Below are 21,972 nucleotides of genomic sequence, written 5' to 3'. Positions count from 1 at the left end.
TCAAGGTTTCCAGGAGCTTATCTGCTGCATGTTATGCATTGTCACTAAAATGCATTCCAGTTAAAAATAGGGGTGCTAGCAAGGTTTTGAGAACCAAATATGAAAATCTGTTTTTTAGGTTTGAAAATGGAACTTCATTATGTTCACATCAGAGGTCGAGGATGTGTTACTGAGCCAGAAATAAAACTGTAAGGTTCTGTCAGTAGGAATTCACACTCGGGAGGCTAAGCTCAACTGCTTGAAAGGCATCGCTCTGTGTCTCGGTGTGCACTGCTTCCGGGGCTCAGGAGAAAGCTTTTGGGGAGGTATATTCATCTCCAGTGCGCCCCACTCAGATATGAAGGTGGAATTTGTATGGTGTGTGTGTGTGTGTGAGGGCAAGTACCACGCCTCTGTCGGCCCGTGGACAGCGTGCCTCTGTGGAGACAGCAGCTCTAGCGTAGGGCTCTCCCTGGTCACCAGTGAAAGGTCCTCAGTCAGTTCCTCCTTAGACATTACTGGAGGGCCTCTTCCTGAATTATTTCTAGGACCTTCCCAGGTTTTTTTCTCATGTAGTGGGCTCCTCCTCCCCTTTCAGACTGGCCTGGGACAGAGGAGGGGTTGCCTGCAAGAACTGAGCCAAGTGTAAGGTAGGAGGGCTCCAAAGAGGCCCAGTTGACAACAAGAGTGGGTCTGTCTGATAAATGAACCTTAATGTCATAGATGAGACTGTCCTTCGTAGAGATGATGCCAATGACTGTCCAGAGATCCTGACCTTCGAGTGAGTTTTTCAGCAATGATAGTGGGTTTGTGTGAACTCTTTTAGGAACTGACCCTCGGATCCCTGTGAATGAGGTCAGGCCTGTGACAGCAGGTTGAGGAAGGCAGGGCTTGCAGACCATGACCAAAGAGCAGTACAAGTTGATGAGCCCAGGCGAGGTTTGGCGTCTGACCTTTGCCTCATAAGTGCCCTACTCTTACCATCAGCTTAACTCACCACACAGAGGGTGAGGCGGCAGAGAACCCCTGTGCAACTTAAAAACCCAAATTCCTAGGATCTGGGAGACAGACATCTTGGAATATCTTGTCATAGCTCCATTTTAATCACTGGAGGATGATAGATTTGTGCCCTCTTTTTTTTTTTTAAGATTTGTTTGATGGGGCGCCTGGGTCGCATAGTCGTTAAGCGTCTGCCTTCGGCTCAGGTCATGATCCCAGGGTCCTGGGATCGAGCCCCGTATCGGGCTCCCTGCTCAGTGGGGAGCCTGCTTCTCCCCCTCTCCCACTCCCCTTGCTTGTGTTCCCTCTCTCGCTGCCTCTCTGTCAAATAAATAAAATCTTTAAAAAAAAAAAAAAAGATTTGTTTATTTGAGAGAGAGCATGAGCAGTAGAGGCAGAGGGAAAATCTCAAGCAGACTCCGTGCTGAGCACAGAGCCTTATGCAGGACTCGATCTCACAACCCTGAGATCACCACCTGAACCAAAACCAAGAGCCAGACGCTTAACCGACTCCACCACCCAGGCGCCCCTGTGCCCAGTTATTTATTTTTTTTAAAGATTTTATTTATTTATTTATTTATTTGACAGAGACAAAGCGAGAGAAGGAACACAAGCAGGGGGAGAGGGAGAGGGAGAAGCAGGCTTCCCACCGAGCAGGGAGCCCAATGCGGGGCTCGATCCTAGGACCCCGGGCCGAAGGCAGATGCTTAATGACTGAGCCACCCAGGCACCCCTTTGCCCAGTTATTTTTAAAGTGGATGAGTCTAGGGTGCCTGGGTGGCTCAGTCGTTAAGCGTCTGCCTTCGGCTCAGGTCATGATCCCAGGGTCCTGGGATTGAGTCCCACATTGGGCTCCCTGCTCCGCAGGAAGCCTGCTTCTCCCTCTCCCACTCCCCCTGCTTGTGTTCCTGCTCTCGTTGTCTCTCTCTGTCAATAAATAAATAAAATCTTTAAAAAAAAATAAAGTGAATGGGTCTAGGGGCGCCTGGATGGCTCAGTTAGTTAAGCATCTTCCTCAGCTGGGGTCATGATCCTGGGGTCTTGGGATCAAGCCCCACATCAGGCTTCCTGCTCAGCGGGGAGAACCTGTTTCTCCCTCTCCCTCTGCTGCTCCCCCTGCTTGTGCTCACTTGCTCTCTGTCAAATAAAATCTAAAAAAAAAAAAAAAAATTTTTTTTTAAATAAAGTGGGTGTGTCTATAACTTTTCAAGTCCCTCTGCAGTAAGTGCTTTGGAATCAGAGCTCAGTTAGAAGATTCTAGAAGATTCTACAGTCAAACCAACACAGCCAGAAATGGATATTCAAAGTGGGGTTTTTTTGGTACTTATTTTTTAGAGATTTCTGCTACATCACTGTGTCATGTTCTAAAGATCACAGGGCACCTCTTTGCAACCAAAGGCAATAGGCGCTAATGTTCTAGACCCTATGTAGGTTCATCTCCAGTGTTTGATATTAATGAAATGATTTTGAGCAAATGAAGCCTTTGATCAATATCTCCTTCAAACCCTGGCCAGCACATCTGGTTAAGAATGCCTAACCAGCATTGGAGAGCATGTGTGAAGATGTGGGATGAGGTATGTTACACTGAGTGGAATTCTATAAAGGTCTAGTGAGTTTCCCTCTGACTAACTTAGGGGAGCATGAGAGAACAATCACACTCTTTATAAGCTGACTCTTGTCTATTGTTGAGGGCAGACTGGCAGTGGATCTCCTCCCCGAAGTGAACCAGTGGTTTGGTTAAGTTTATTGTGTTGCTGCCCCTCAGTGCCAGCAAAGTAAGAGAACAATTCGATAAAGGCCCAGATGGGAGAGAGCCTAGGAAAGATCCCTGCAGCCCTCTCTCTCCCTCTGACCAGCATCTCTGGCTTCCCCTGCTTTCTCCAACATGCCAATGGAAACCTTTTAATGGAGTTCGTGTAGTCTAGGGTCTTGCTTTCAGATGTGTCAAGACTTCAAACTGACCACAGGGAGCGAAACAAAGTCCAACAGATAGTCCTGTTAGAGTCAGTAACTGTCTGTACCCCTTAATTCTTTAAGATGGTTTAAGGAAATAACATGGCATACTTAAGTAATCATATTCTCTTTTAAATTTTATTTTTTTAAAGATTTTATTTATTTGACAGAGCATAAGCAGGGGGAGCAGCAGAGCGAGCAGCGGGCTCCGTACTGGGAGCCCAATGCGGGGCTTAATCCCAGGGTCCTGGGATCATGACCTGAGCCAAAAGCAGACGCCCAACCAACTAAGCCACCCAAGCACCCCTCTCTTTTAAATTTTAAATTCCTGAAGAGAACTTTATGAAAAAAAGACAGCTAGAAAATAAATGCAAGTATAGGGCAGCCCTCTTGGGTCCCCTCCCTCTTCAGGAGCTTTGAATTATTGCTCAATAAACTTTGCTGCCTACCAAAAAAAAAAAAAAGAAAGAAATGCAGGTATACATGCACAGGGCAGGCCATAGCACCACATGCATCCATCAGGTGCTTGCAAGCACAACATTGCTAAAGAGAGCAGATTCGGGGTGCCTGGTGGCTCAGGCGTTGGGCGTCTGCCTTTGGCTCAGGTCGTGATCCCAGGGTCCTGGGATTGAGTCCCACGTCGGGCTCCCTGCTCCATGGGAAGCCTGCTTCTCCCTCTGCCTCTGCCTGCCACTCCCCATTCCTGTACTCTCTCTCTCTCTGTCAAATAAATAAAATTTAAAAAGAAAAAGAGAGCAGATTCTGTAATATTGGGGAGTTCCTGGTGCTCAAAGTAAATGGCACTTAAGATGTAGCCCACCTCATGCTGACCCCCTCCTTGCACAGAAAAAACAGGGTGAATTCACATTTTTTCGAAGGACAGAAATCTATTTTGCATTATACACAGCCCTGTGTTCTACTTGCATGCTGGGGAAGGAAACTGAATTTCCTAATGGAGTCAGTATTTTGAAGGAATGTTTCTTAGCAAGGAACAGCGTTTCCCTTAAGCAAAAACAGGATCATCTTTCACAATAATGAACCAATAGAACCTAACTGAATTAACTGGTGAGAAGCCAGTTCCTCATGATGGATATTAGCTTAAGCCAGCTAGCAAACAATTCCGTGTATTCTCTTTATCTGGCTGATACAGGCCAACCCATTAAGTCCAACGACGCAAAGGCCCAGAAGCGCGCATTGGGTCTGATGAGACATCTGTCGTGCCCTCTGCTGTCTCAGCAGCTCTAACCGTTTCAGCCCTGAGCTATTAAATAACGAAGAAACAGACGTTTTTCTCTTTTTCTTCTCGACTCCTCCGTGTCGAGAGCGTCATCCTTTACCAGATCTTCCCCCTCCTTCCTGCTTCAGGAAAGCCACAGATGGGGACCAGGACTCGGGTTTCACTGCGGTGCTCAGTACTCAGCCTTGCATCCGCCCGGGGCTCCCGTGAGCCACACGAATGGCACACGATAGAAATCAGTGTGACGCCATAGCTTAGAATGAGAGACCCGCCCTGGGAATAGCGGTCAAATTTGGGGAAGGAAACGTAACAATACATTCACAGACGTGAGTCACGTCTCATTTCCTTTACAAAGGCAGCCTGAGCTACTGCTCTAATCACTGTCCTATTTAATTTTCCACTACTGAGTAGAAGTAAATTAGAAGTACAGGGGAGAACAATTTAATAAGTAGGTCATGTTCAAACAAAGTTTCTATAGTTTTCACAGATACTAAATAAAAAATTTTTGTACTAATATTCTTCAAGCAATAATTCATTGAGGGCTTGCTGTATATGGATGAGCCTTTGCTTGGTGTGTACACGCAGGATGGGAAAGATAATGACATGTTTGGGGAAGTTTGGAGGACCAGATAATGAATAATGTTGATTCTCGAATAATAGGATAATGTTTGGATTTTGAGATGAAGCTAATTAGAAAGTCACTGTGGATTTTCCAGAGGACTAGAACATGATAGCAACAGTGTGTGGAGATTATACTAGCAACCGGAGGGGAGTAGTGCAGAATGTTGTCCTAAATGTTGTCTTTCTCCTTCATGGTGGAACACTAAAAACGAGAGAGCTAGAAGACTGTTGGGGGTACCCGAGTATGAGCTCATGGGATCTGGTCAAAGGCAGCCATAAGGTCAAGGAGACTTTTGCCTGCAGATCAGTGAGAACTTCAAAGAAAGAAATTAAAGCAAAATCCTGAGGACCGTAGGAGGGAATGTAAATCGTAAACAGAGAACAGTCTCTGTAATGACATTGGTGTTTTAGAAAATGTTTGCCTTTTGTGACTATCTCCTTTCCTGTTCTGATTTGAGATACTGAGTCTTTGATGCCACCAGTATTCCTACGGGCATTCAACACGTATACGGGAGTCACCGTGTGACACATGACAGGAGCTAGGCATGCAGAACCCTCTAGTGGCACCCGGCCTAGAGGAGGTGCAAAGATCCCGAACAGTGCCGACCACACAGGCCAGTCTATACTGTCCCAAGGAGCCTCCCAGTTTCGGAAGGGAAATTTCAGAAAGGCTTCACGGAGAACAGGCAAAACATCCTCTGACATGAAAAGCCTAGGCAGATTTGGACAGGCAGACGGGGTGGGGGTGCTGGCTTTCCTGACACTGTGTAAACAATGGGCTGTTAGAGTCCGTGGCATGTGGAAACCCAGGGCTCAGTTGGGCTCTGGGGAGCCCGGGTTGGGAGTGCTGTTTCTGCAGACGAAGACTGAATATCCTTTCATAATCCAAGCTCAATATTCTCAGTTAAAGTCCAGTTCCAAATACAGCTCTTCTGGTTGCACCCAAGGGTGTAAAATCCTTTCACCCCGGCGGGTACCGCTACCCCAGCAGCACCCGAAATGACCCTTCCATTGATATGTTTCCTGCTCTCCCTTGCAGCACATGATTGCCGACACAGTCCGAACCCTGAGACACTGCAGGACTAATCAGTTTGGTGAGCACTGGGACTCGGGCACGGGGTGTCAGCTCACCGCCCCTGGGCACAGACTGTGAGCCAGTCACAAGTGTTTGGTGGGAATGTACTGCAACAGATTATAAAGTGTAATGTGCAGATGCTGTATTCTCTTCTCGTTTCGTCACTGCCTTGTTTGGGATGCAGAGGAAGACAAGATGCGGTGGCTTTTTATCCTCTCAGCAGCGGGTTTCCCCCATACAGAGTGACCTCAGATGATCAGAGGCTCCCCACTGCACCCCTGACCCAGAAAGTCTACTTGCTTGTCCTGGGGCTCCCAGTCACCAGTGGGTTTCTCAGGGCCGACCCTGTCCCTAAACTCCTTGTTTGGAGCCTTCCTGGAATAGGAACATGGTTTGCAGAAGTGCCTGAAGCAGCCTTCCAGAATCTTTCCTCCTCTCCAACAAAAACTTCCTGTCTGGAGCCACCTTTCACTGAAAATTTATTTTTCTGAGCACTTCTGTGGACTCCCCACTGAGATGAACGTATATAGGAATATGTGTTCCTTTTTAAACCTCAAGCATGATTTACACTATGTTTAAATAGCATTAAAACCCTGCAGGAAGGAGGGAAGTCAACTTTGTTGAGTTCAAGGAGCGTTCACATGGGCACCGGCATCCTGACACCGGTATTGATGATTGGTGCACAGAGATCGTTAACACAGAGCAGAAAAGCGGAGCCTCAGAGAGTGAACCCGGTCGGCAGAGCCCGCCTCATTTCCTGACCCATCCTCTTTTCTTTGCCTTGTGCAGGTTCTGTAGATAAGAAGGGCAGTAAAAAAAAATTAGGAAGTTAAATTCAGTAATTATAAGTCAATCAAAGCTGACCACTAAATAAAGCTTTAAGTAAAATATCCTCATTATAAAGTAATTGTTTCAATAATACAGAAGTACACATAAAGTAGAAAGATCCAAGTCCTACTTCCTAAGGATAGGTGCATATTCTTGGGAATTTTTTTCTGTCCCGGCTGGTCTTGACTGGCAGTATTGTCCCCTACAAAGCAACGGAAATTCTGTATGAATTACCAAGTTTCTGCTTGAAAGGGAGAGTTACAAATACAGGACCTGAGTTTTTAAATACTTACATCAGTTCCTGCCACCTGATACGTGCTTATGTAATTCTCTATGAAGCACACAATAGATTCACTTACCATAGAAACAGTGATAATAACACTGTCGTGGAGATTCATTCAAATGTATAAGCATAATGTTGCTGAGTGTTGGGTTTTCATCCTCCCTTGCCTCCCAAGTACTGATGGGTACTCAGCTCATTCTAAGCATCAGTCTCACTGACCAAGAGACTCTGCAAGTGTGGGCAGGAAGGTTATACTGGCTTGGTGGCCTTGACCCTGTCTTAAACCTCCCATCACCAGGGAGTTAAGTCTGCATAGTACAAAGCGTAACTCTTTGTGTTCTGTATTTACATATCTTTAGAAATTGTGTTTGTGACTGAATTAGTGAAATTAATTTTGACAGTTTATATAGACATAGTAAACCCATGTCAGCAATGGGGATAAAGTAAGATGACATTAATCAAGCCACTTAAAAATTATACAGTGCCATGCAGTTGTCACTTGTCATGGTGGGAACCATTCATTCGTTCTGCCATCTTCAGGCCAAAAAATTAAAAAGAAAATTATCTTTGTACCACTATGTTTCCTAAGCCAATAATTACTAAACCAAAAGCAGTCTCTCAGTGTCTCACAGAGAAGGTGTTCTAGAATAATACAACTTTTTGGTCACTTCCAAACAAGTGCAATGGTAAAAAACGTTAACTCCTGGTGCTTTGATTCTTCGAAACCAGGAAGCCTCATTTGCCATTAAACCTTAAGAATTACAAGCTACCCATGTCATACATGCCTTAAGTGATAAAACACAGGTGTCACAGAGGAGGAAAAAATGGACCTCACCAAGAGAAAAAAGTTGCTGCTTTAAAATGCTTAGCCCCCCTGCGGGCCCTTCTCCTCAAGCCAAAAGCCACTGCTCCCATCTGAGATACCAGGAAGCGGGGGGGGGGGGGGGGGGGGAGACGTCACCATCTGTCTCACAGGGACATTGTTTCTCTATAGCAGTTTAGTCAGGCCCCTGGTGCCTTGAGGTTTGGGGGGATTTTTTTGGATTGTGTTTGGGTTTGGCTCAGGGAAGTGGGCTTGCCCCATTGTGCAGGCTCCTTATCAGAGCTGTCACCGGCGTGGCACGGACGTACGTGCTCACGGGGGACGAAAGCTTCTTGCGGCCCTTCAGGTTCTTAACAGCCCTGGCTTTGGGAGTGGAAAACCCCCTTGCCTTGTCCTTTGCAGGGTAGACATTAGCCCATCCACATACTTCTGGAAGTTGCTTTGCCTGTTAAACATACCTTAAGTTCAGTTCTGTGATACCTGTTCATTCAAATAGTTCATTTTTTTTTTCAAAAAGTAAGGATGCCAAAGAATTATACGGCATCTAAACAAACAAACTATGGTGTCCGTGCACTGAGCAGATGAGCAGTGATCTCTGACAATTTCAGACTGAGCTAGAAGAGCCAGGGAAAGCCACTGAGACAGGCAGTTGCTGTGACGAGGGACCATGGATGCAGACTCGGGACACGTGGCCTGGGCGCCGGTGGTGCTCTGCCCCCTCCTGGCTGTGTGTCTCTGCAGCTTCCCATTCTGGAGGGGGGCCACTAAGGCAATCACTGAATACTAGATAACGTTAGGTAATAAGTGCTCTATGAATGTTAGTAAAACAGATAGCCTGCCAGTCTAATTACCTGACCTGAGGACCGAGTCTGAGCTGGAGAAGCATCTCCACTGTGAGGATACAGACCCCCCTTCCGGCATGCTGACTTAGGCGTCTACCTGGTAGATGTACTCGAAGCCTCACCGTGAGACTTTGCTGGTATTTAAACACAGTGTTTCTGCTCTCATGAGATTGACTTGTCTTTTTTTTTCCTCCAAAAAAACAGGAGGCGATGTGTCTCCAAAGGAGCACCAGGAGTTAAAATCCTACGTAAATCACCTGTATGTCATTGACAGCCAGCAGGCCCTGTTTGAGCTGTCCCACAGGATCGAGCCTCGGGTGTGAGCGCCCGCCCCCCGCACCTCCCCCAAAGCTGCTGCACTTTGAGCTGTGGGCACATGAGTGCTGAGCACGTTGCTTTCCTGTGAGAAAAAAAGTTGCTGAGTTTTATCAGTATAAGACGCACACAGGAAAGCCAAGCAAAGCATGTTCAGGAAATGATGATGTCAGCCGCCAGAGATGGGGAGAGGCCTCTCCGAGCTGCTCTCAGAGTGAGAAGGCAGAAAGAGTCAGAAGCATTCTTGAAATGGAGAAGTCTGGTTTCTTCTGACTGCCTTGTTGATCCAGCCCAGTTTTGATCTTGGGATGTGCCAGCGTCAAGACGAGAGCATGTCTTGTCCTAGTGAACAAATACGTCCCCACGAGTGTGCATGAGCCAAGAGTTTTACTTTGCCTCGTGGTAGATTACTGTGTATAGGCTGTCAGAGAAGCAGCTCATTTGAACACCTAAAGACAGTGATGGCATCTCTAGATTTCCAGGGTAAAGGAGTGGCTGCTGTCAGTACAAACAGTGACATCACCAAAAGCCCCTCGTGTCTAGGAAGTTAGTGAGGGCCAGCAGCTGGCCTCCGTGCTCTGATTCCCAGAAGGGAAATGTCAAAGCACGCATTTCTTTGCATCCACAGTCACTTGTTGATGTAGGCTTGCGGGGGAAATGCGTTTCTGCACAACTGATCAGCTCTAGGCTGCGTCACTTTGCCAATAAGGAAAAATAGTAGTCATCTGCAAGAAATGGACTCACTGTTTAATTTCGGGGGATTTTCTTCACATATGCAAGAAGATTCGCATTTCTTATTGGAAACAATGTGATTTTTTAAAAAGCACAGTGTATGATAGAATACGGTAGGCGCTCAGTAACGATTTCGAGGGGTACCGGAGTCCCAGAGGTCTGCCGTCTTGTGCCTGATGACGCCTTGCTGTTTTGCCGGCCTCCAGCGGGCTGCTCAGTAACAGCCACCGCAGGGAGGCTTAAGTGGGATTGATGTGGCATGCACTTAGCCCTCACGAGACAAGAGCAAGGCAGTGACTAGTGACCGCCCATCTTACAGCAAATAAGAACCCCCAAATACCCAAATGTCTGATTGATATTGGACACTTAGAAGTCCTGCAGTCCACCTCCCAACCAAGGGCCAGAGCCTTTCTATAATTTGTCTTCCCCCCTGCCAAAGTCTCAGAGTCTTTTAGTCTATTTTTATTCCTATTTTGGCTCCTCTAGCAAATAAAACCTCTTATTATTCTGAAGAACTGGTTAGAGTATTTCCCTCAAGCTTCCCGTGAACAACAAAGGCCTGAGGGACACAAGAGTGAAATCCACCGCTGCTGGCTAGGTGCTCGTCACATTGCTAAAATACAAGGGCCCTGCTTCATGTCCTCAGCCTTCATTTTCCACACGGGTGAATTCTCCACGCTCCTGCCCACCCATCCCTCAGGTGCCCGCACAGAACTGCTTCCTGCTGTCCATTCCACACCTTATAACAGAGATGTGCCTGATACTTGCTGATACCCTCAGCAGCGCTGTTTCCTGGGCTTGGGAACCACACCGAGTTTGCGAGATCACGGGAGGGAACCACGTGGAGAAAATTTGGGGAGGACTTTCAAAGAGACTCCACCTGTCCTCGCAGTTGAAACTTGAGTCCTGAAAACTAACAGGGGTATAAGAGAAAGGCACCATCCAGGGCTGGGCCACTCAAAGACAAGCTCAGGCTACCGGGTAACGGACTGAGACCCTGGAGAAGACGAGAGCTGGCGGAACCGGGGAAAACCGGCTCCTCTCGCGGCCGATCAAGGCAAAAGCTCTCCCCTTGGCAATTGTTGGGGATAGCCTGGGCTTACAGCACAAAGGCCCGTGTTCTCGCCTTTGCTCTGCTCTAGGGAGGATCATTTGGCCAGTGTGATCATGTCAGGCCATTTTGACATTGTCTCCACATTTTACCATTAGATCTGTTCACATTAGGTCTCCATCCTCCCACCAGAACATTACCTCTCGAGGACTCATTTTCAGTGGAGAACAATTTCAGCATAGCACCTGCTGCTTGGATCCCAGTTCAGATACGTACACAGCCAGATGAATCCACACATACATCACATCTGAACACCTTCCAATGGTGTGGTCAGTATGCCACCCGGTGTGGGTGGACCCAGGCCGGGGAGAATGTGATGCTTGCCCACACTTTGCTCCAGCCATGGTCACGTGACTCGGGGCGGCAGCGGGAAGGGAGGGTTTTGTGTAGTTTACATTTGCTTTTTCATCCCTGTCTTCTGAATGTCAGAATTTCCAAGTCTTTCTGAAATTTAACAACTGTCTCCAGAGATTTCCCAAGCATCAGCAGCTCAGCAGTTTCCGAAGCCCTTGAAGACTTAAATCTGGAACTCAAGAATCAAAGGCGGAACCGTGGGAGCCTGATTTAGCTCAGCATGAAACTTGCCCTCACAAAGCTGGGCTGTCCCGCAGCAAGGGCCCCTCTGAAGAGGGATGGGCTGTATTCCCTTTCCAAATATTTGCCCACATCTCTTGGGAATAGGTTCTGTTCTGGCTAGAAGGGCGGACAAAGATGTCCAAGCTCCTTCCCAGGTCTTAGATTTGTGTGGTTGCCTAAGATCTCCATTCACTCTGAAAACCTCCTGTCACCTGGCACCTTCCTCAGCAAGTGGCACGTGAGCACTTCTCATTGGGTTCTCACTGCTACAGCACAACCTCCAGACAGTCCTGCAGGACCTGTGGATTTGTCAGCATTCCAGCAAAGCATCCCTGCTTAGAAGTTAGCAGAGGACAGGGTCCTGAAGGCAAAACTGCAGCCTTTCTGAAACTTTTCTCCATACATATTTGCAGATGTTCCAAAGGCTACAGTGTTTTAAATTCACTTTTGTTATAATCTGTACAATTAACAACTGCTTATAGTGCTAAATATTATGACCTACATTCACTTTATGTTAGTATCATCTGATACTTGTTTGTTTGAATAAATGCATTTTCCTAGACCCCTGTCCACAAGCAAGTTGGGTGGAGCATACGTTGAATTCACAAGGATGAGGAATAAAGCAAAAAGCCAGGCCTCCCTGTTGGTAAGCAGAAGGCGTTGCGCCGTGCAGACTAGCCTCTGAATAGAGAGAGACAGTTGCATGAAAGAGGGAGCTGGTGATTTCTGGTCCCTGGAGCTGGGCTTCACCACGGCCCCAATCCCAGCCCCACTGTCTTGTTACAGCCGTCACGTACAGCGCATATCCCAGACCTCGCGTTCTTGAGTGGCATAGCTAATCCAAGCTTCTCAGAAACTAGGCAAAAACATTAAAATGGGGGAAGATCAGGTCCACTGCAGTTGTCTAATGTGGAGTTTCTTTTAAATGCTTCAAAGACATGTCCTTAAAATTTCAGCCTGCATATTAATGAGTGGGCCGTCGTGCTTAAAACTAGTAGGGGAAAGAAAAGTTTTTAAAAATTGCCAAAAAGTTAAGTGAAATTGTACTACTGTATAAAGCAAAGCTGTATATACTACACGTTTTTTAGCAGAGTGATATTTATTTGCATAGCCTATTTATTGTATTCGTATTACATGGTTATTAAATACTGGGATGAAATTGATGCCCTGAAGCAAGGACTCTCGCCTTTTAATGTACCATTAATTAGGACTGCTGTGACGTCTTCAGCTTGCGTTAACAATTAGAAGATAGAAAACCCGCAATCGGGGTGTCTACCTAACTTCTCAGGGACTACACTTTGTAGTTTTCCACCATTATAAGAGCTGGTAAATATGAAACACTTGTGGAATTACCAGAATTGCCATTAACAGTATTTTCTTTCTCCTTATGCCGTGCTTCCTGCTTCTGTATATATGATTGTCTGTGTATTTATCGAAGCTAGTAAGCAATAATTTATATGTAAAAAATGGCCAAGCAATATAAGGTGAAAACTTATATAAGTCACTGTTACCTTATCTTGTATTTTCAAGTGTTTTTTAAAAATTGCTTTTCCAAATATAAGATTATGTTCAAGATACTATTCATGCCTCATAGCTTCTTGCCACATCTGTGGGCTCCGTAGCCTGTGTCCTGGCCCTCACCATTTGGGACCCAGAAATCATTTGCTCACTGAGAGAGCCACCAGTAGGTAGAGAGGTTCCCAGGCTGCCATGGGGCTGTTGGGGGACCTAAGACCTTGTGTAGGAAATGACATCAGTATTCTCCTATTCTGTCACCCCTGTCATCACACTCAGGTGGGACCAGGACCTCTCCCTTACCAATCCAGATACCGAGGGAAGCTCCAGGCCCTGCCTGCACCAGAGCTGTGGGAGGGACAGTGAAGCACAGGGTTAATAACCAGCTCTGGGGCAGTGGGAAGACTAGACCATATCATGGTTCAAATATCTCTACCCCTTCTTATGGCAGGATCATACCTTCTGCTCACCAATGTTAAGCTTTGGCATGTGGTAATTCCTTCCTGTCAGAGGATTAGGTATCTCGCCATGTTGAACTCAGGAGCGGCCAAATGTCCTGCTGTGTCCAGTGAAAAATGGGGAGAAGTGACCCGTGCACCCTGTAAACTAAAGCTTGACAAGATAGCCATGCCTGCCAGGTCGCTTCCACCATGAGACCTACCATGTTCCAGGAAGAGGTGTCTCCATCTGCCTGCCTCTCCAGCTTGGGAAGGACATGTAATTTGAGTGAAACATAAAACATCATCATTAGAAGCCACTGAGGCTCGGGGCTGATTTGTTACCTCAGCAGAATTTAACCCACGCTAATGAAGTCTCCCAGGGCATGTCTTTCTTGATAAACTGTCCTCTCCCTCAGTGTATGGGCAGTAGTCTGGCTTTGCAGAGCGCCTCATGGATGAAACTACTCGTTGTCACACAGCCAAGCAGAGGCCTTGTCTTTATATGGGAAAGGGTAAAGAAGACCAGAAGATGATTTTCTTGGACTCTCATCACCCAGAAGTGGCCCTTCTGAGTGTCAGGGGAAAGTTCTCTGAGGTCGTCTGGGTCCCCGCTGAGTCACCTGTGTATTTGCTTCCCACTCACTACTTTAAACAAACAAGATTCCTAATGCTTTAGACCTGCTAATATTCTTCAGTAGAGTACTCGTGCTCCAGAAGACCCCACAATTGCGTCCTAGTTAGCGGGAGCACCAGCAGCCTTTCCCAGCACAAGAAAGGCACACCCAACAAGCAAGACAGACGTACTTTGCAGAAGCGTGTGGTCCCGAGCATCTGCACTTGGCTCTTGGGGCTGCAAGCTGAGATTCCTCCTCCAAACACACTCAGAACTGGGTCCAACGGTAGCTCTCGGTTTTGTTTCTCTTACAGTGACATGATGTTTGCTCAGGAGGAACTTGACCTACTCCTCAGCCCTACTGTGGCTCCTCATTATGCCTCCCTCCTCCCCCACCCCAGGCTGGGGGCTCTTCCAGGGGGTGGGTTAGGATTCCCTATGGTTGGTTTTCAGGGCATTTCTGCCACAGGGTCATTTCACTCCTCACCACAGCAGTCCCATAAGTAAGCTCTGCAGCCACCCCTGAGTCCTGTGCTTCACCCCATCCTGGGGGGAAAGGAACTTCTGGGTCCTCCCCGCATGGCTCTGGCACTCCAGGGTGAAAGCAGAGCAGGGGATGGAGGGTGGGAACTCTTCCTAGCCCTTCCCTGCTGGCCAGCCATATCACCTCACCATTTCTTTCCTGCTAACACTATACCATGTTACAGATCTCAGTGCGCCTGGGCATTTTCCCCAAGGAAGCCAAGAACAGGTCCACCTGTTGTGGACTTGCTGCCAATACCTCAGGCTATTTCTGACATCCCCGGGTTTTAGACCTGGAAGTGGGAAGCGTAGAAAAGTCAGGCATTCCTCACTGGACTTCTCTTCTCCCAGAAGACCCATAGGCAGGCCCAGCCTGGGAGCCTTGCTTGCCTGAGATGCTGCCCTGGGAAGTGGTTCTGGGTGCTCCTCCTGGAAGGCCCCTTTCCTGCTCACAGACGTCTGGAGTTTCCCATGCTGTCTGTGTGTGGTTAGAGGCGGTATTTTCTAGTTAGAACTTGCGTGAAAATAATCGCGTTCTGAGAGAATCCCTGTAGCTGACCACTTGTTCTGATAGTCCCAACAAAAACAAAACCAAAAACGGTGCAGCAGAAAGATTAAAGTCGAGAGGCACCTGGGTGGTACAGTCGTTTAAGCATCTAACTCTTGATTTCAGCTCAGGTCATGATCTTAGGGTCGTGAGATCAAGCCCCGCCTCAGGCTCCGTGCTCAGTGAGGAGTCTGCTTAAGATTCTGTCCCTCTGCCCCTCACGCTCGTGCTCTCTCTCTCTCAAATAAACAAATCTTAAAAAAAAAAGAAAGATTCAAGTGTCAAAAGCAATTAGCCCACATGGGAGACTTAAGGCAATGGCAAGATCTTTCCCAAGTTTTGTGACAACAGTGGGTCTCTGGTTATCTCGTAACTCAGAAGTTCCTTTGGGAGAATCTCATATGGTGAGGCCACCACCAGGCTAAGTCCACAGTGTGGAGACCATCTTGACTGCCCACTCCGACACGCCCTGCTCATCAGCTTCTCCACCGCATCCCCATCCCCCTGACTGAGCTCAGGCCCTTGCTGTCTAGTATTTCAGTCGTTACAGTAAACTTCTACCTGTGTCCTTCCCTCACCACAGGCGGTCCCGTGAATTTCCCCCCATATAATCTCCAAACTGTCCTCAAAATTTTTGTTTCCTAAAACACAGATGTGATCATGCTTCCGCCCGGCTCAAAATCCTTCAGTGGCGCCTCCAGGCTATAGAACTGAAGCTCGGTTGCCTGCAAGTGCCCTCTGGCTTCTGCTTACCTCTCCAGGGCCCAAGAGATCAGGCAGATGCCCCAGGAGACTAATAATTTGGTACTCTCTTTAAACTGATATTCTGGGGGGAGGGGGCGATTGATTGCTACTAAATTATTGCTAAATACGTGTATGTGAGGCTTATTTGCTACTTTCGAAGTGTAAAATCTTAAAGCCCTATAGATAATGCACAGCTAACTGGGGTGGAGGGCCCCTTCCTAGAGGAGTCCAGGCCACCAGAATTGCCTTAGGATACTGAGCTCCTCCCCACCAGAGTCCTGCAAACAGACCTGAAACCAACTCGCTCATTACAGGAGGGCTGTGCTAGGAGACCTTTAAGGTCCCTGCCAGCCAGCCACCAGCTGCTAAGAAAGCTGGTGCAAATCTGTGATTGCTAGAGCTAATTGGTTTTGTTTTGCTTTGGTTTTGTTGTTTGTTTGTTTTTACAGAAGTGACTTGGCTGATGTGGGAAATAAGAACTGTTCATGCTCCTCTGTATTCAGTTGACCCCGGCTCTGCCTCAAGCTGGAAGGGAAAAGGCCCCCCCCGCCCCGCCCCTTCCCTGTCCTATGCCCCATGCTGACTCCACAGTCCTACCAGAGATGAGTGCCGGCCATAAATAACCAAATAAAGGCCCTGGAATCACTGTGGCGGGTCCTGCTTCTGAGTACCAGGCCAGCTACTGCCTCCCGAAGGGTAAGGAGGAGACACAGTAAGGGCAAACTGTCCATTCTGTGGCCCCCTTATGCCCCGCTCTGCCATTTGGCCCCAGCAGGCCTTCTGTCCCAGCCCCCCCACCTGGATCCAGCACCCAGGTCTGCCCAGTCTCTTCTCCATGCCCCCCCAAACACATTGTGCCCACGACCCCTCCATCCCTCCCAAGTAAGTCTTGTCTACTCCAAAGCCCTCTTGGATGACCCCATCCCCCACGGGACCCCCTTACCCCTATCTGCATTCTTGCAAGCAGGGCCCACCCATTGCTCTCTGGGGAACCACCCCCTGTTGTCTTGCCTCCCATCCAGCGTGGGCTGCCTCGAGGGTCAGGAAAAGGCTTAACAAGGTGGCCTCTGAGGCCCGACTGCCAGGTTGAGATCAGGCTCAGACATTTAAGAGTTGAGGGAACTAGTGAAAGTTTCCACCTTGACTGTGCATCATAAATGGGAGGTTAATACGCCCTCACCCCACAGGGTTGTATGAGAATCACAATAAGATCCATGTAAAATTGCTGACTACAGTGCCTGGTACATCATTGACACTCAACTGGTAACTACTGGTGAAGATGATGATGATGATGATGAAGCAGAAGATGACAATTGGATGCATGCCAGGAGATTTGCACCCACATTTCTACTCTACTCTGGGCAAATCCCTGAACTTCTCTTATGCTACTGCTCTCAATTGTCAAACAAGACAATTAGCACCATCTCTGCCACCAGGCAGCCATGACCGTGAAAGGGACAGTGCGTGTGAGAGACAAGTAGATGTCCTCTTGAATCCCCGCATGCCCCGCACGACCCTGGGACACAGCAACAGCTCCCTAAATGTTTGCTGATTGATCTGAGCAAAGATGTCTGCATAGAGCCTGCAAAGTTGGGGTCCTACTAATGTCAGCATTCACACTGTCATTCACAGATGAACACAGAGAAAAGAGGCAGATCAGACCTTGGGCCTGTTCACACCTAATCCAGGGCCACCACCTCTTGCAGCTCCCAGGAGGGAGGGCTTTTCCTTGGCCCCTCCCATCCCGGCCCCTGCTGTCCCCACCCCCTCCAACTCCAACTCCAGGGCCAGGAACTCCTGGGCAGCAGCTCCACCTAACAAGCTTCGAGCTTCCTGGTGGCCAACCAGAAGCATCATGCTTCTGACCTGAGACTGAGAAGGACAGACGCTTACTCTTCCCCTCAAAGGGATTTTCTGTGGTTTCATTTAGAGTATGTTGGTGCAAGCACTAGAGGACTGAGCCCAGACTGAGCCCCGGATGGGGATGAAGTGCCCTTTGTAAGGCAGAAAAGCCCGAAAGGCCGAAAGCAGAAGGGCCAGCCCATGCCAGACCTCAGGTTACACTTGCCTAGTGTTTTTCTTCCCTAAATCCAGTAACTTTCTCTCTCCTCCCGCCTCTCTCTTACTAGTAAGCTAACACTAATCTGCAACACACTTCATCATCTCTACCTCATACACATTTCTTGAGCACCTACTATGTGACAGGTAGTCTTCTAAGTGATAGGAAAACAGCCATGAGCATAACAAAGATCCCTTTCTTCATGGAGCTTCAATCCACTTGGAGAGCTAGACAATAAACAGGACACATAAGTAAAATCAGCAGGAGTAGCTCAGAAGGTAAGAAGCAGGGAAGGGGACTGGAGTGAGCCAGGCAGGCGGGTGCAATGCTCGGCGGGACGGCCAGGGAAGGTTGTTGCTGTGGGTTGCATTGGTCCCCTCAAAACTCACATGTTGAAATCCTAACTGCCAGGATTTCAGAATGTGACCTTAGTTGGAGATTGTCTGTACGGAGTTAAAATGATGTCATTACAGTGGGTCCTCTAGTAAAACTGGTGTCCTTATAAGAACGGCAGATTCAGAGATCGCATAGGGAGAACACCACGTGAACATGGGAGACAGTTGCTTCAAACCAAGGAGAGAGGCCTGGAACAGACTCTCCCTCACAGCCCTTGGAAGGAACAGACCCTGCCAACACCTTCACTTCAGATTTCCAGCCTCCAGAGCTGCGAGACTATGCACTTCTGTTGTTTGAGCCATCCAGTTTGCGGCACTTTGTTTTGGTGGCCCTGGGAAACAAATAGAGCCTTGCTGGGAAGACCTGAAAAGAAGGAGGGAGCCAGCCACGATCCCAAATGTGCACCTGCACTTTAAGGACCAACAGGGAGTCTGGTGTGGCTGGAGCCCATCAGCGAGGGGAGAGAAGCAGAAGAGGCCCGAGACAATGTGGCCAGAACACACAGAGCCTGGATATTTCCTCTAGCTCAAAGGAGAAACCACTGGAAGGTTTCAAGCAGAGAATGACATGATCTGATGTGTGTTTCAGCGAGATCATGCTGGCTGCTGACGTCCCAATAGACCAAAAAAGGGGTAAGGGCGGAAGCTGGGAAATCAGGAAGCTATTGGAATGATCCAAGCAAGATACTATGGCGATTTCCACCAAGTGGAGGGCGTGGAGTGGTATGACAGAATAATTCTAGATATGTTTAGAAGGTAGGTATGCCCACATGTACTGACAGACTGGATGTGCAGAAAGGGAAGAGTCAAGGTTAAACCTAGGGATTTTGGCTCAAGAAACTGGAATGATGCCATTGTAATTATCTGGTATGAGAAAGACCTTAGAGGTAGCAGGTTTGAAGGAGACTATCAAGAGCTCAGGTTGGGATGTATTAGGCTTGAGGGGCCCACTGGGAAGCCGGCAAGAGTTTCTCTACACCAGGTCTGGTGTGTATGCTAGACATGCTGGACATTCATGCCCATCCATTTCTGGGGTTTTCAACCAGGGCCAAAGGGGAAAGCTGGGTGTTGTGTAGGATGGGCATGTGCTTCTGGTTGATTTAAGCTAAATAATGATCCTTCAGACCGCCGGGTCCGTGCTGCAAGCATGCCCAGCACAGTCATGTAGAATGATGTGGAAGCACCCATCACTTCCAAGTTCCACCCGCATACACCACCCCTCTGGGCAGCAGGCTCTCTCGTGGGACAAACAGCCTAGGCTCACGACATCCTTCCCCTACCAACCACATCAACTTTGACTTCACAGATTTGTTAGGCGGCTGCCTTCTCATTCAGCTTCCCGTCCCAGGAGAAATGCAGAAATATGAGTTACATTTTTGTCATCCCAGATTCTGGAGGCTGCAGTTAGCCAAGTGGTGGAATGCAGTATGCCTAAAACCCAAATCCTAATAGGCACTCAAGACAAGCGTTTTAAGGTGGTCCCAGGCTTGCAACTCAAATTTTCCATTGTACAGACGAACTTTATCCAATATAAGAAAGGACTTTCTTTTAACCTCAGAACAATCCTGGGAAAAAGAAATTTTTATCTGCAACGTGCTCGACCAAGCACACACTTCACGTTCGGTGCTTAATGAATATCCTTGATGGACGGGGGCCTCGGAAATGGTCGTGACCAAAATGTGGGACTTTAGCGACATCTGGTGGGCAAGTGACGATCCTGCGCAGAACTTAAATCTCCGTTAAAACTGCTCTTCTTGAGGGCCGGGTTAAATCAAAGGACACAAAGGGGCCCTGTTAAAGCCCGCGGCAGAGGGAGAGGCGAGGGCTTTGAGGCCGTCCTTACCAGGCCTCGGTCCAGTAGGTTTTGTTCTGTTTTTCCAGTACAATGCAGAGCCTTTTATAAAATACAGAAATCAGGGGATGAGAAAGGAGCTGAACTACAGAATGTTGACGCTTGAAGGGGTCAGGCAGGCACTGTAATCTGTTTGTCTCCTAAGGGGATGAGCGAGGGCGACGGCGGGGATGGGGTGGCTCAGCAAGTCCCGACTCTTCCCAGCTCCCCGCACCGGCCCCGCCCTCGGGAGAAAGTGAAAAGCCCAAACGGGGCGGAACAGGCGCCTCCCATCTGACCTCCGCTTCCTCCTCTCCTCCGGGACTGCTGCTCACCCCCATCCAACCCTCATCTCACCCTTCTCCCCACCCCACCCCTACCCCGCTCCCCAAGAGACGCAGGTTGGCTCCGCTCCAGCCCAGTTACACCTTTCAGACACCCTCGCTCCCAGGCCTTCGGACGGTTCATTCAACCACTAGTTGCAGAGCGGTCCTCCGTGGCCTAGGAGGCGCTGTGCTACACCTGGGACTGGGTTGGCGAAGCCGACTCACCGGCCCCGCGGGCCCTGCACGGCCCCGCCTGCATCACCTCCCTGGTCTTTAGGGGAGTGACTCTCCCAGGCCCCGGGGTCTCGGCCCTCCCAGGAGAGCTGCCCCGGGCCCCCCGGCCTGCTTGGATTCCCCTCTGAGGGGAGCCTCCGACCCCCCACCCCCCCAGGTTGACCCCCTCCAATGAAGCGACAGCCTGTGCACTCTCCCCTGCCCTCCTGACTGGAGTGGATGGTCTCTCAGGGAACAGACTGTCGTCTTAACCACTGATTGGTCAGCGTTCAGCACCCAACCAGGCAGGTGGCCGGTAGTGGTGTGGTTGCTGGGAGGCCGAAGGTAACTGTCACAGAGCCGGGGACAGGCGCTGCCCCCCCGCTCCCCGGGCGGGGCAGCAGTCTCTCCATCACGGGGCCAACTCGCCCAGGGGGTCCCTTCAAGGCCCCTGGAGAATGGCCATAACCGTGAACCTGCCTGACAGGTGAGGATCTCCTGGAGCTGCGGCTGAGCCCAGGGAGGTACCTTCTGGCCCCTCCCGGTGTTCTGGTGTCTGCCTGGCGAAAGAGCTGGTAGCAATTCTAGCATCTTCCCCAGCGCTTATGGCTTAGGGGAATCCAAGTTCTCTTTCCCAGAGCAGATTCCAGGTAAGCCAAGCCTGAGGTCCGTGTGAGCGGCAGTCAGTCCAGGAGTCCGGGATCCACATTATCACGTTCTTCCTCAAGGCTCTGGAGCACCATCCACGGCTCAGAGGAGACCATGGGAGACATTAACTAAGCTGTGCTCAGAAACAACACTGGCGCTGGTTAGGGGTGCCGGGAATCCTCATCCTTTGCTCAACTTTCACCTCCGCCCTGTCATCCCAACAATCCTTGGTGGCTCACCCCGAAGGCTAAGAATTTCCCCAACTCTCGTAATGGCTGAGCAGCCCTGTTTCCCCAGCCATTTACAAGCATCTGGAACACTCCCAGGTGTGGACTCAATGGGCCACCTGCAACCCACTAGATTGGAGTATGGGGGGGAGGTGCACAACAGGCAAAGACAAAGGATTATTCCTTCCCTCCTCCTGTCTTTCCCATGAAAGAGCCCTGAGGGCAGATCCAGGAGGAAAAGAAGGAAAAGTCATCCGCTTTTCATCCCTCAGGCACTTATACTGGCCCCAGTGGTTGCCACTGGGGCTCTTTCTGTTCTTTGCCCCAGGCACAGTGGGGCCACACTTCTCTGGAAAGGTCAGAGTCAAGATGCTGGGACCAGCCAACTCCCCAGAGGAACCTGGTTTCCATTGTGCATTGAAATTCCCATTTGCCTGGGGCTGAGCGTCCCCTCAGAATCAAAGAGGTCAGTAAAGCCCTGGGACAAAGCACAAACAGAGCCTGGAAGCCAAGAGCCA

At 49.0% G+C, this 21,972-nt stretch overlaps 1 protein-coding gene across 2 annotated transcripts in view; it reads left to right on the top strand.

Annotated features, from left to right (window-relative positions):
* The window catches only part of RAPGEF5 (Rap guanine nucleotide exchange factor 5), a 236,155-nt gene extending 223,147 nt beyond the window's left edge, over positions 1-13,008 (top strand). Inside the window, exons 25-26 of one of the 2 annotated variants that reach the window (XM_027574280.2) lie at positions 5,829-5,883; positions 8,845-13,008. In XM_027574280.2, the coding sequence (XP_027430081.1) occupies positions 5,829-5,883; positions 8,845-8,963 (174 nt within the window). In that variant the 3' untranslated portion in view covers positions 8,964-13,008. The remainder of the gene's footprint in view (positions 1-5,828; positions 5,884-8,844) is intronic. The other variant, XM_027574281.2, reaches the window with a different exon arrangement.
* The last annotated feature ends 8,964 nt before the right edge of the window (positions 13,009-21,972 follow it).

The sequence above is a fragment of the Zalophus californianus genome, chromosome 12, assembly GCF_009762305.2.
Source record: "Zalophus californianus isolate mZalCal1 chromosome 12, mZalCal1.pri.v2, whole genome shotgun sequence".
NCBI classification, from domain to species: Eukaryota; Metazoa; Chordata; class Mammalia; order Carnivora; family Otariidae; genus Zalophus; species Zalophus californianus.
This window is presented reverse-complemented; position numbering and strand designations above follow the sequence as displayed.